Source organism: Lepus europaeus, chromosome 17 (assembly GCF_033115175.1).
Source record: "Lepus europaeus isolate LE1 chromosome 17, mLepTim1.pri, whole genome shotgun sequence".
NCBI classification, from domain to species: Eukaryota; Metazoa; Chordata; class Mammalia; order Lagomorpha; family Leporidae; genus Lepus; species Lepus europaeus.
This window is the reverse complement of record NC_084843.1, coordinates 59,468,446-59,481,847: the sequence shown is the minus strand read 5'-3', so window position 1 is coordinate 59,481,847 and position 13,402 is coordinate 59,468,446. Positions and strand designations below refer to the sequence as shown.

Genomic DNA, 13,402 nt, shown 5'->3' with positions numbered 1-13,402 from the left:
CAAGTCGCCAAGTGCCGGGCTGCTGGTGGCCGCCGTGGGGGCATCGTGAAGCCCCCACACATCCACCTTCATGTCTCTCTGTACTCAAAGGGTTTAAATTGTCCTAGATGACGGATGTGAACTATGGCTCGTGGGCTGACTCTGCCTGCGTGGCCTGTGTTTGCGTGGCCTGTGACATGAGAAAGGTTTTTCCATTATTAAAAAGTTGGAGAACATTGAGTACTATTTTTTATGACTCATGAAAGCGACATGAAATTCACCTTTCAGTGTAAGATTCTATTTCATTGCCTTTGGCTTTTGTGCGCTCCAGCTGCAGAGTTGGTCTTGGAGACAGCTTGCATGGCCTGCAGGACTGGCACCATCAACAGTGCTGAACGTCAGTCATTGTGTGAAACGGGCATATTGCAAAATTCAGGGCTGTGTTCGGGGTTCTGACGGGAGCCGCCTCCGGCACAGTCTATGTAAAAGGGCAATTTGGTTTAGAACAGCAAATGCGTTTTCCATGAAATTCGGCTTGGCGGGGGAGGTTAATTTTGTGAATTCTATGACACCTAGTGGACTGCTGTTGAGATTACGTTCAAAATTCCACAGTTTCCTTAGCCGGGGTCAGAGGCTGAAGGTCCTGCCACGACCAGGGCAGGTCCAGCCACGTCAGCGCTCGTTTCTGTTCTTTCCCGCAAACCAGAGACACCGCGCGCAGGGAGGGACCCGCCCACCCGCCTTTCTCGCGGTGACGCCTGTCACTCTCCCAGAGCTCGTCCCGCGGGGACAGCGGCTCCCCCGGATTGGATGGGCCCGAAGAGGGCGGGGAAAGCAGGGATCTCACCCGCAGCCAATCGGCTCGGGCCGGCTGGGGCTGAGCCAATCCAGCTCGACGAGGAAGACGCGAGTCCGTGCCTGTGCGGGTCGCTCGCGGCCGTGTGCGGCGCTGCGAGGCTTTGAGCGGGCCGGGCTGGGGTCCCGGCTGTTCGGTCCCCCGAGGCCATGGGGCGGCAGTGGGGACTCGCCATGAGAGCAGCCGAGCAGGCGGGCTGCGTGGTGAGCGCCTCCCGGGCCGAGCAGCCCGAGGCGGGCTCGTGGAGCTGCAGCGGGGTGATCCTGAGCCGCAACCCGGGCCTGGTGCTGTGCCACGGGGGCATCTTCCTGCCTTTCCTGCGGGCTGGCAGTGAGGCCTTGGCCGCCGCCGAAGCCGTCTTCCTGCCCGGCGACAGCTGCGGCGACGACCTGCGCCTGCACGTGCAGTGGGCGCCAACGGCCGCGGATTCCAACGGCCGCGCCGACGAGGGCCGCCCGGGGCTGTGCACGCCGCAGTGCGCCGGCCTGGAGCCCAGCCCGCCAGCCCGGCTCCGCGGCCGGCCCCTGCAGTGCCCGCGCCCCGCCGAGCTGCTGCTGCTGCTGAGCTGCCCGGCCTTCCGGGCCCATTTCGAGCGCCTCTTCGGGGACGCGGAGGGCGAGCAGTGGCGCTTCGCGAGCGTGGCGCCGGACGACGAGGGCTCGGAAGACGACGAGGAGGATCAGCTGCGGGCGCTGGGCTGGTTCGCGCTGCTGCGCGTGCAGCCCGGCCCGGGGGCGGCGGAGGAGCGCGGGCCGGCCGTGGCCGTGGCGTCCCCCGGGGCGGTGCCCAAAGGCGCGCCGCTGCTGGCCTGCGGCTCGCCGTTCGGAGCCTTCTGTCCCGACATCTTTCTCAACACCCTGAGCCGCGGCGTGCTCAGCAACGCGGCCGGCCCGCTGCTGCTCACCGACGCGCGCTGCCTCCCGGGCAGCGAGGGCGGCGGCGTGTTCGCGGCGCGGCCGGCGGGGACGCTCGTGGCGCTGGTGGCGGCGCCGCTGTGCTGGAAGGCCCGCGAGTGGGTGGGCCTCACGCTGCTCTGCGCCGCCGCCCCGCTCATCCGCGCCGCCCGCGCCGCGCTGGGCCGCCTGCGCCCCGGGGAGGCCGCCCTGGCCGCCTTCCTGCCGCCGGAGCTGGGCACCCCGCGCGCCCTGCCCTTCCGAAGCCCCGAGCCGCCGTGGGCAGCCGCGGCCGTGCTGGTGGAGTGCGGCGCCGTGTGGGGTTCCGGAGTGGCCGTGGCACCCCGCCTGGTGCTGACCTGCCGGCACGTAGCCCCTCGGGAGGCTTCCAGGGTCCTGGTGCGCTGTGATGCTCCCAAGTAAGGCCCCGCGAGGCTGCGGGTCGTGGGGCCCTTTCCCTGGCGTCGTGCCGGTACATGGGTGGACACCCGGGACCCTCCGCGGGAGCCCGGTGAAGCCGAGGGGAGCTTGGGCAGGATGCCACGCTTCTAGCACCCAGCCTAGCCTTGCTGAGCCCGTCATAATCAGTGTCTTTGTGGCAGCTGCCGGGGCAACCGCAGGTGGGACTGGAAACTCAATACACCTGCAGCAGGCTGAGTGTTGTCGATGGCTGTGTATGGCCGGCAAATGATGTAGAAGAAAGTTTCCCCAGTCCTGAACGCAGGGTGGGCGCCAGGCAGCCGGCTGGATCGTGCCCAGTGGTGGGCTAGGACTGGCCGCAGTCACAGTCACTGTCCAACTGCCTGCAGGGAAGGGCACCTCTGCGCCCCTCTCCTTTCCCCAGGCCCTGCCGTGGGGGCAGCAGCTCTATTTGTCTCGGCTTGGTTTTCTAGTATGTGTTCTGCTGCTTCTGTGGCCCCAGGTGCCCAGCTCAGGCGAGCCCACAGAGGGATAGCCCCTTGGTGCTGGTGCGCCTCTAGTGAATGGCTGAGGTTGGCCTGGCGTGGTGAGCCCAGCCCACGAGCGTCGGCACCCCGGTTCCTGCTCGCGGCCTGCAGGGCAGCAGTAAAGGATAGGGAAGACGAATGAGGATTTCCTCGGGCTGTGAGCCCCAGGGCCTCGCTGCCACCATGCTTTTGCTCCTAGGGAAACTCCCGGGCTTGCCAAAAGCTACCCTTGCAGACTGGGTGGTAGGACAGTCCTGTGTCCTTTTGGGCAAGCCACTTACTGTGTCTGAGCAGCCTTCCTGTGAGTTGACACAGGGTCTGGAGCAGAGACTGGTGCTTCTGTGCTGGCACGTGGGCACAGAGCCCCCCACCCCCCCGGGGAGGAAGCACCCTGGCCTGTGCCCCTACCCTTTGCTCTGTAGCCTTGGGAAGTTACTGAACCTCTCTGGGGCTCAGCTGTGATATCTCACAGAGATAAGACCAGTACCTGACTTGCAGGGTTGTGAGCATGAGAATGTCTGCGTCGCGCACTGCCAGGTGTCCAGGTCGCTTTGCGAGTGTCTGTGAGCCCTATAGAGTGGCTAGGAGCCGCGTCCACAGCGTCCTGGCCGGCCGGCTTCAGAGCTGACGCCAGGTCTTCCGTGACTGCTGTCATCCCTCACGTCCCCTAGGTTCCCCCAGAGCCGAGGGGTCAGAAAGGTAAGCCTGCCTTTTGTCTCCCTCGCTCCAGGGCTGTGGCAGTCTGGGGGCGTGTGCTGTTTGCCACCCAGGAGACCTCTCCCTATGACGTAGCAGTGGTGAGCCTGGAGGAGGCCCTGGACGGCATCGCCGTGCCTGTACCCACCGAGTGCTTCAGCGAAGGTAAAGCCAGACGAAGGGCCCCGCTGGGGGCCGGGCCTCTGACCAGGCCGGACCAGGGGCCGGCTCGCTTCCGCGCCGCTGCTGAGTCAGTGAATCAGGGTGGCATGGGCGGGCGTCCCCACGGTGGTCCCCCTTTCCCCAGGACCTGCAGCCGTGTGGAGTCAGGGTGCTGGGCTTGGGGAGCCAACACTTGAGGTGGTCAGAGGGGTGGGTGACCCGTTTGTGGCTCCAGTGGTGTGGTTTGGGCAGAAGACGGTGATGCAGCCACGGTGGTGGCCGTGTGATGTGGTGATGGAGGATACAGGTGCGTGGGTTGGCGTCTGCCCTCTGCCACTGGTGACCTTGGGCAGACTACTGAAGCCTTCTCTGCCTCCGCTTCCACATCTCTGAAATGGGGCTAGTGTGCCCTCCTTCTGGGCCTGTGAGGCCTGGGGGATGTGTTGCCTGTAAGCACATGGCCCCAGGCCCTGTCCTGCAGGGTCAAAGCACCTGGGAAAGGAGGGTGCCCACATTGCCACGCCTACCAGGGATGTCGTAGTCCCAGGAGATGGGTGCTAATTCCATGGGGACCCCCAAAGTGACAGCCAGTGTAGCCAGGGCACAAGACCAGGCACAGCCTCCCAGAGAAGCAGTTGACCAGGCACAGTGCCAGCAGCTCAGTCGCTTCCTGGCCTCCTCCCGTGGCCAGCAGTGGAGGGAGCTGGGAGAGGCTTTCTGGAGGTGAGGGTGGTGCGGGTGGGCACGGGCGTGTGCGTCCTGCCAGGACAGAGGAGACCCCAGCTTCCCCCTACCCCCTCCCTCCTTGGCAGGCGAGGCTGTCAGTGTGGTGGCCTACGGCGTCTTTGGCCAGGCTTGCGGGCCCTCGGTGACCTCAGGGATCCTGTCGGCTGTGGTGCAAGTGGGTGACACACCGGTGATGCTGCAGACCACGTGTGCCGTGCATGGTGGCTCCAGCGGGGGACCTCTGTTCTCCCCGCGCTCAGGGCGACTCCTGGGTAAGGAGCTCCTTGGCCCTTCCCTGGGGAATGCTCCCTGTCCAACCCTGGGAGGGCCCCTGTCTTAGGCTCAGACTTCGCTGGCCCTATTCCCAGGCTGTCCTGCTGCTGAGCCGGGAGGGACGGGATCTGGGCTCTGGCCCTCTGCCTGAGCCATGGAGGAACCGCAGTCTCATTTGACCTGTGAAATTCATGAGCGAGTGAGGAAAGAGGGAGTGGAAGGGCGGGCCAGGGGTCAGCCAGGGGACACCACTCAACCTCAGTGGACTGTGGCCGCCAAGGAATGCAGCTGACATCCTAACATGCAGGAATTCCAGACGTTCATGGGAAGTGGAATTAAAAGATTATTTGGTGTAAAAAATTACATTAAAAGGATTTATCTGTTTATTTGACAGAATTAAGTGCGAGGGAAAGACAGAGATCTTCCATCTGCTGGTTCACTCCCTAGATGACCTCAAGAGGCAGGCCAAAGCCAGGGGCCAAGGGCTTCCTCCGGGTCTCCACATAGGTGCAGGGGCCCAAGCACTTGGACCATCCTCCATTGCTTTCTCAGATGCATTAGCAGGGAGCTGGATCTGAAGTGGAGCAGCTGGAACATGAACTGGCACCCATATGGGATGCTAGTGTTGCAGGTGGTGGCTTCACCTGTTAAACACACTCACAAATTTTTTTAAAGATTTATTTATTTATTTGAAAGGCAGAATTGCAAAAAGGCAGTCAGAGAGAAAGAGGTCTCCCATCCGCTGGTTCATTCCCAGATGGCTGCAATGGCCTGAGCTGAGCTGACCTGAATCCAGGAGCCCAGGGGCTTCCTCCTGGTCTCCCACACAGGTGCAGGGGCCCAAGGACTTGGGCCATCTTCTTCTCCTTTCTTTTTTAAGAAAACTTTAATAAATATGAATTTCGAAAGTACAACTTTTGGATTATAGCAGTTTTTCCCCCCATAACCTCTCTCCCACCTTCAAACCATCCCATCTCCTACTCCCTCTCCTATCCCATTCTTCATTAAGATTCATTTTTAATTATCTTTATATATAGAATATCAACTTAGTATATACTAAGTAAAGATTTCAACAGATTGCACCTGCACAGACACACAAAATATAAAGTACTGTTTGAAGACTAGTTTTACCATTAATTTGCATAGTTCAACACATTAAAGACAGAGATCCTACATGGGGAGTAAGTGCACAGTGACTTCTGTTGTTGATTTAACAATTGACACTCTTATTTATGACGTCGGTAATCACCCGAGGCTCTTGTCATGAGCTGCCAAGGCTATGGAAGCCTCTTGAGTTCACAAACTCCGACCTTATTTAGAGAAGGCCATAATCAAAGTGGAAGTTCTCTCCTCCCTTAGAGAAAGGTACCTCCTTTGATGGTTGGGCCATCCTCTACGGCTTTCCCAGGCCACAACAGAGTTGGATTGGAAGTAGAGCAGCCGGACCTTGAACCAGCACCCATATGGGATGCTGGCACTGCAGGTGGCAGCTTTACCTTCTGTACCATGGCACTGGCCCCCACAAAAAAATTTTGAAATCCATGCATCCAAGGGGTCTTCAGAATGTTGATGGAAAATAGGTATTATGAAAAATCTGGGGGCCGGCGTTGTGGCACAGTGGGTTAACACCCTGGCCAGAAACGCTGGCATCCCGTATGGGCGCCGGTTTGAGACCTGGCTGCTCCACTTCCAATCCAGCTCTCTGCTATGGCCTGGGAAAGCAGTGGAGGATGGCCCAGGTCCTTGGGCCCCTGCACCCATGTGGGAGACCCAGAAGAGGCTCTTGGCTCCTGGCTTCAGATCAGCACAGCTCCAGCCATTGCGGCCATCTGAGAAGTGAACCATTGGGTGGAAGACCACCCCCCCTCCTCTTTCTCTTCTCTCTCGGTGTGTGTGTGTGTATGTAACTCTGAATTTCAAATAAATAAATCTTTAAAAGAAAAAAAAATCTGCATGGATTTTGAGAACTTTGAAGTACCCTCGTATTGCACAGGAAGGTGTGGCCCTTTTTGTGTTCTCCTTGAGTGGATTGCTGTATCTCTATGTACACAGATATCTATCTGTGTCTGTAGAGATAAAAGCAATCCAAGTTCACACAGAAACCTTTAGCCCCTGTCCAGCACTGCAGGTTTGTGTTAGCCTTTGTCATTTCTTTCTAAAATTTTTAAAAATTATTTTCTTTTTCTTTGAGAGAGGGACAGACAGGTATCTTCTGTACCCTGGTTCACTCCCCAGAGGCCTGAAACAGCCAAAGCCAGGGGGCTGAGACTCCCCCTGGATCTCCTGTATGGGGGTCAGGGACCCAAGTACTCGAGCCATCATGTGCTGTTCCCCAGGGCACGCATGAGCAGGAAGCTGGGTGGAAAGTGAGGAGTAGGGCCTTGACCCCTTGACCTTGGCGCTGAAGTGGGACGTGGAGACCCCAGGCAGAGGCTTAACTGCTGCACCTGACGCCCACCCCAGCCCTCTGAGACGGCCTTGAAGCAGTGACACCCACATTGCAATGAGTGCATCTAGAGCCCAGATGTTGGTTTCTGAATACCATTTGCTAATAAAAGGATCTAAGAGCCTATTGGTTCTGAGCTTGGGGCAGGAAAATAAACAAGATAAGTTGGGAGCGTTTTGTGTCAGACAGGACGTGCTGACAGTGGATCAGGTGGGAGCATGGCAAGTGTTGACAGCTCTGGGAGACAGCCTAAGGGAGCTCCCATCGGAGCAACCCAAACAGTAAAACCCATGGAGTACTGGGTTCTAACCCAAAGATTCAAGTGGAGATGAGCAAAGGACTTCTTACAGAATTCCAACTAACAAACGTGGCAGGAAATAGGGAGTCACTGTTGGGTGACCACAGCAGGTGGCACTTGCAGGACCCTGGAGGTCCCAGGAAGGGGCTGGTCCTCTTCCCCTCCCTGGTCCTGGCTCACATCCTCTGCCCTCCGACCCTCACAGGCATCGTCGCCAGCAACACCCGAGACAACACCACGGGGGCCACCTACCCACACCTGAACTTCAGCATCCCCATCACGCTGCTCCAGCCGGCTCTGCAGCAGTACGGTGAGACCGGCGACCTGGGCGGCTTCCGGGAGCTGGACCACGCCGCTGAGCCGGTCAGGGTGGTGTGGCGGCTGCAGCGGCCCCTCGGGCCCCCACACAGCAAGCTCTGAGGCTGTGTCGCCCTCTGGGGAGCAAAGCAGCCATTTGTGCCACAGGAAGTGAGGTGGTGACAGTGGGCTCTGGGCCGTGGAGCTGACTGGCCCGCCTCGTGGGTCCCTGGCCAGGCAGCCTGTTGAGGGTCCATGGCTGAGCTCTCCCTCCTCCTGTCTCCGGCACGTGATGGAAGTGATGTGACTTCCTTGCCGGGGGAGCCCTGTCCAACTGCGCACAAGCTCCAGGCCTGGGGCGCAGATGCTGACCGTAAGGCCGGCGGTGCCCTGGGTTTGTGTCTGCTCCGCAGGCAGCCACTGGCCGCCCGGCACAGCTGCTTCCCCTGGAAGCCGGGTTCCCATCTGCCCCTGGGTCTGATTCGGGGGCCGACGGGGGCTCGGGCCGCCTCAGGACACCTCAGCATGGAGGCCCTGCTCTGAAGATCAGAGAGGGGAAGGGCGGAAGCCAGAGCCCTCTGACCCCCCAGACCTGGGAGGGTCAGCGCTGTGGCGCCTTCACTCTGACAGTGCCTTCGCCTCCCGGCTCACCAGCGGGGTCTCAGGGATCGTGGCTGGAACGTGTTTGGTTGGGCCTTTAGAATAAACACGTTCTGTTGGAGAAATTCTGCGTGTCCATCAGATTCTGTTTTTTCTTTCTTTCAAAAGCTGATTTGGGACAGGCAAGCCTCAGGCGGAGACACACACCCTGCACAGGCAGGGTAGGGTCTCCCTGAGTCCTCTCCTGCCAGTCAGTCCAGCCCTGGAAGCCGGTTGTGCCGTCAGTGCTGTGTGGGACTTGCAGCTCCTGGGAGGCAGTGGTCTTGGCCTGGCAGCAGCAGCCAGGACGTGCGGAGGTCTGTGCTGGGTCCCCGGGCGGGTGGAGGTTGGAGAGTTTAAAGGTGAATAAGGCCAGACCAACCTGTGTGTCCAGGGCCCTGCAAGAAATGATTGTCCAAGGCAGGTAGAATGCCACTGGGGCGTAGCTGGGGGTTGATTCTAAGTAGGGTGTGAGCCCTGGAGTATTGTTTTACCAGCACCTAGCAAGTGCTACCCCTGGGTAACCAGCGGTCAGTCCTGTGATGGTGTGTGTTCTTGCCCTACATGACTGGGAATGTGTCCAGAAGGCAAGGTTAGCCTGAAGTCGCACAGTAAGTTAGCAGCTGTGGGAGGCCATAGCTGCGGTCTGGCTTTGATGGAAGGAAGGACTGGGAGGCTTTTTTCCTGGCATAAACAGGTGTCACGGTGCCCAAGGCTTCATCCAGGTGACTCAGGCACTGAACTGTAGAAAGGAGAGTTCAGCGTTTACCAAGTGAACTGCAAACAGGTGGGGAGTCGCAGGCTGAGAGCATTAGGAGCTGGGGTAGGAAGTGTGGACGCACTTGCTTGTTCTGGGAGTGCTAAGCAGAGAGAAATTGGAAAGGAACAAGGCCAAGGTCCCGGGACCAGCCAAGGTGGCCCTGATGAAGACAGCTAAGGCGGGACTGGTGGGTGTGGGAAGATCAAGTGACAACCCGGGAGCTGGAACTCACTGGTGTGGGGCAAAAGCAGAGAGCGGTCCGTTGGTGCCCAGCCTTCTGGCCGGGGTAGGGTGGGGCAGCTGACAAGTTTGGGGCATGGCGTTTCCTGGAGGTGCTGGGACCTCAGGTAGAGAGGTTCTGTAGCTGTTGGAGAAGTGGATGGACTAGGAAAGTGCAGAGAAAGACAACACCCACCCCACCCCCGCCCTGTGGTCCAAGATGGCAGAAGTGTGTGCACTGCTCCTGTGAAGTGCATAGTGACTGAGGGACCAGGGCTCCTTCCCTTCTGTGGCTCTCGTCATTGTGTCTGGGGTCTTGGCCTCCTCTGCCAAGTTCTCTGTAACTGGCTGGTGGGTGGGATAAGAGAGAAAGGAGAAGGTATCCGTGCTTCTTGTTTTTATTGATTATTGTTATTATTTTAAAGATTTATGTATTTATTTGATGGAGCGATGAAGATAGCAGGAGACAGAAAAAGGTCTTCCATCTGCTGGTTCCCTCCCCAAGTGGAGGCAATGGCTGGGGCTGGGCCAGGCTGAAGCTAGGAGCCTGGAACTTCATCCAGGTCTCCCATGTGGGTGACAGGGGCCACCCATGTGGGAGATGATGCTGGAGCTGCTGGCCTCAGCCGGGACCAGACCTGACTATTGCAGGCATTTGGGGAGGAAACCAATGGATATAAGATCTGTCCCTCCCTCTCTCTATCTCTATCTCCCCCCCATCCCCCGACACTATTTTTCAAATAAATAAAGCACTTGGGCCATCATCTGCTGCCTTCCCAGGTACATCCTCAGGGAGCTGGATTGAAAGATGAACAGCTGGAGCTTGAACTGGTGCTTCAATACAGGGTGCCGGCACGGCAGGTGGTGGCTTAACCTGCTGTACCACAATGCCAGCCCCCCAAATTGTTTCGCAGCCATTTCAGACTCAGAGAAGTTACAAGACTCCCCATATGCTCTTCACCTGGAGACCCCATCTAATTTCAGCAAGTATCCCAATGACGTTCTTTGTTCCAGAGAGATCAGGAGTTGTGCCTACTTGCCCTGTTCCGTCCTGGACTCTGGCTCAGATACAGGATGCCAGCATCACAGGTGGCAGCTCAGTCCTGGCCCCAGTGCGGGGATCCTTGGAGACTCTGTAAATTTACTGTTCCTTATTCCACTCTCACCAAGTACGTCTAGCATCCGTCGGTGTTTCCTGTCTGAATGACTGCACTGGTTGCCAGCGGGTGATTTTCCCTTTCCGTCGTTCTCCCTGCGTGTATAAGGTGGCATTCCTCTATAAATGGCATCGTCTCTGCTTGTTTGTTTGTGTGTTACAATCCACTAGCATTTATTTTGATGCTGTACTTGCTGTGGACCTGGCCAGCGGGGGTACATCGCCCCCTCATTCTTAGAGCACTTCCTGTGCAACAAAATCATCTCAGCTGCTTTGTACCTTCACCGGACTCTGCCATTTCTCCAGGGTTCTTGTCAGTGGAGGTGGGTATTTAGAAGCCAAGGTCAAGGCCGTGGGTGTGCTTGCTGTGCTGGGGTGCTGCTGCCGCCAGGCCCTCTCAGTGGGCAGACCGTCACATGTACGTGTATTTCTCTGTGTCGTATGCCAGGTGTTCACACCAATAGTTCCAATTTGGATTCCATACCTTTTCATCACTCCCCTTCTGTCAGAGAGGATCCCGTTCTCCTCGACACTTTTGCTCTTTGTTCTGTACCCTGCACACAGCCGGTCTCCTGACCTCACTGGGCTGCCCCAGCCAGCCTGCTCTGGCGCTGTTCCTGCCCGGGCCACCCTGCTGCCCGAGCTGCGCCTGTTCCTTCATTAGGACGAGGAAGGAAGCTGCAGCCCAGCATGAACACCTGTCAGTCTTGCTCACATTCCTCTGGCAGGAACTTGGTCCCACCCAGAAGGGCGAGGTAGGGATGCAGTGCCTGGTGGGCAGATGCTTCTCAGCAAAGCCCCTGTCCACAGGCGGAGAGCGCTGCTCTTGGGACACAGCTGGCTGGCCCTTCTGTGCTGGCCTGCTTCCGTGCTGCTTTCTGGCTAGCAGGGGCATAGGCTCCCTCGTTTGACCTAAACAAGGTAGGATTCATGTTTAGACACCCCCAGGCAGGCGCCAGGCAGCTCCTTGACCCGGGGATGCTCCACAGGACACGAGGTATTGATGCCTCCACATCTTTATCTGCGTCTCACCCAGTCTCTCCCTCCTAGCTGCGGCTTGCATTTGGCCATGCAGATCTTTCTCACCTTCCTCTCCATGACCTTTAGTGTCTGGCTGTCCTTATCACATGGCCCACGGCCAGATTTCCTACCTAAGTGCCCAAGAGAACAGAGCGGATTGGACCACTCATCTCACGCCTTGCTGCCTTCCTGCATCCAAGGGGCCGGCGGGCAGGGTGGCCCCATCCAGGCTAGGCGAAGATCTACACTGAGGTCTGGCCTGCAGGTACAGCCGGGTGCCTCCATCGAAGCTGTGGGAGCAGGTGCAGTGAAGGGCCAGAGCAAGGGGGCACAGGAGGGAACCAGGAGGCCGAAGACCTGGATCACCAAGGCAGAGACACGCCGGCCCCTCGCTGCAGATGGTTGTCTGCTTCCTGAGCAGTTGGGAGCGTCCATGGGCCTCATGAAGGAAGGAGAGCAGAGGGTGGCATCCGCACCTCCAGGCCTGGCCTCTAAGAACCTTCTCTCTGGCAGCTTCTGCGCAATCACCCTCGCCCCCCACCGCCTCCCCCAAGAAGGGAGTGGAGGCAACTCCAAAAGACCTTGGAAGGCATGTGTTCTGCTTCCGGGTCTCCTCCGATGACCACAGAAGGAGGCAGCCTCATTAACCAGTTCACTGCCTGGAACTGGCCCCAAGCACAAGCGGCACATCTTTTCTTTTGAGCCTTTTCATTCTGGGGTCCGTTTGTCATAGCCGCAGACCCCACCCTCACTAACAAAGTCTGTCTAGCTGGGAGCACTGTTCCGAGCCACACGTCCCGGGAGAGGAGGGGAAACAGGGCTATCTATCCCTCAGTCCTCCGAGGCTTACGCGTTTAGCTGGGACTCTATGGGAAGGCACCACCTGTCCCAGGGTCTTCAGAGTTTAGGGGTGCTGCTCCCTCCAGTGGGGATCCTGAGTTGACCCCAGTACTTTGGTGCTCCCCCAGCCCTGGTAGCCAGCAGGAAAGCCACCTGCTGAACACCAGGGGATGGCCCCAGGCCTGGCCCGGCACATGATGGCTGACAGCCAGCAACTCTTCCTCCTTTTAGATTCTGTGATGCCAGGCCATCTAGCTGCAGTCGCATTAATCATCACGGTTCTCTGGAACAGGATGAACCTGCCAGTGTTTCAGCCTCCCAACCCCCACTCCGTCCAACCCCCTCTGGCACCTGGAAATTCAAGGACAAAAGACCTTTGTTAGGCAGGGAGCTTTGATGGTCAGGTGCAAAGCTACGGACACCACTGGATGGGAGGAGTGGTGTGTGATGAGTGGCCTGGGAGGGGGTGCCCCGGGGTTGCATGAGACCCTGTTTGGATCAAGGTGTCTTCTGGTTGCCTACAGGTGTGGAGTGACAATGAGAAAACTGATGTTCACGGTGTGAGACGGGTCCTGAGAGCTGAGTCCCCCCAGCCTGACACGCCCTGGCCAAGCTCCCTGGGGAGCCACCTCACACCTCGCCTGCCTTTACTTGCACCTGCTGGGGTAGCCTCTCATCCAGCCAGGCCCAGCTCCTACCTGGGGCCTTCCTTGCCCTGCGCAAGCCCCAGGACCGTCTCCATGCCCTGGCAGGCTGTGGTGTCTCTGTCCACCTCTCTGTCACATGTCACCAGGCACTTGTCCAGCTCCCCATGCCCGCTTGCCACCATCACGGAGACTCTGCTTTTCCTGCTCAGTGACCTGCAGTTCCCTCGGGGGAGGTTCAGGTTCCAGCTCCTGCACTTTATGAACTTTATCACTTTACGAGTAAGGAACTTGGCCCAAGTTCCTTAGCCTGTGGGAGTCTCAATTTCCCCACCTACAAAGCACCGGTTCCAGTCCTGGCTGCACCAGTTCCCATCCAGGTGCCTGCTGATGTGCCTGGGAAAGCACTGGAGGATGGCCTGGGTACTTGGGCCCCTGCCACCCATGTGGGAGACCAAGATGGAGTTCCAATCTGGCCCAGCCCTGGCTATTGCAGCTCTTTGGAGAGTGAACTGGGGATGGCAGATCTCTCTCCTCCCCACCTCTTTCTC

General features: G+C 58.5%; 1 protein-coding gene across 1 annotated transcript; it reads left to right on the top strand.

Moving 5' to 3' along the window:
- The first annotated feature begins 868 nt into the window (after window positions 1–868).
- On the top strand, window positions 869–9,251 carry TYSND1 (trypsin like peroxisomal matrix peptidase 1). Its single transcript, XM_062214400.1, has 4 exons — window positions 869–2,147; window positions 3,406–3,536; window positions 4,346–4,531; window positions 7,482–9,251. Exons 1-4 carry the CDS (start codon window positions 985–987, stop codon window positions 7,694–7,696), a joined length of 1,695 nt encoding a protein of 564 aa, XP_062070384.1. The 5' UTR covers window positions 869–984; the 3' UTR covers window positions 7,697–9,251.
- The last annotated feature ends 4,151 nt before the right edge of the window (window positions 9,252–13,402 follow it).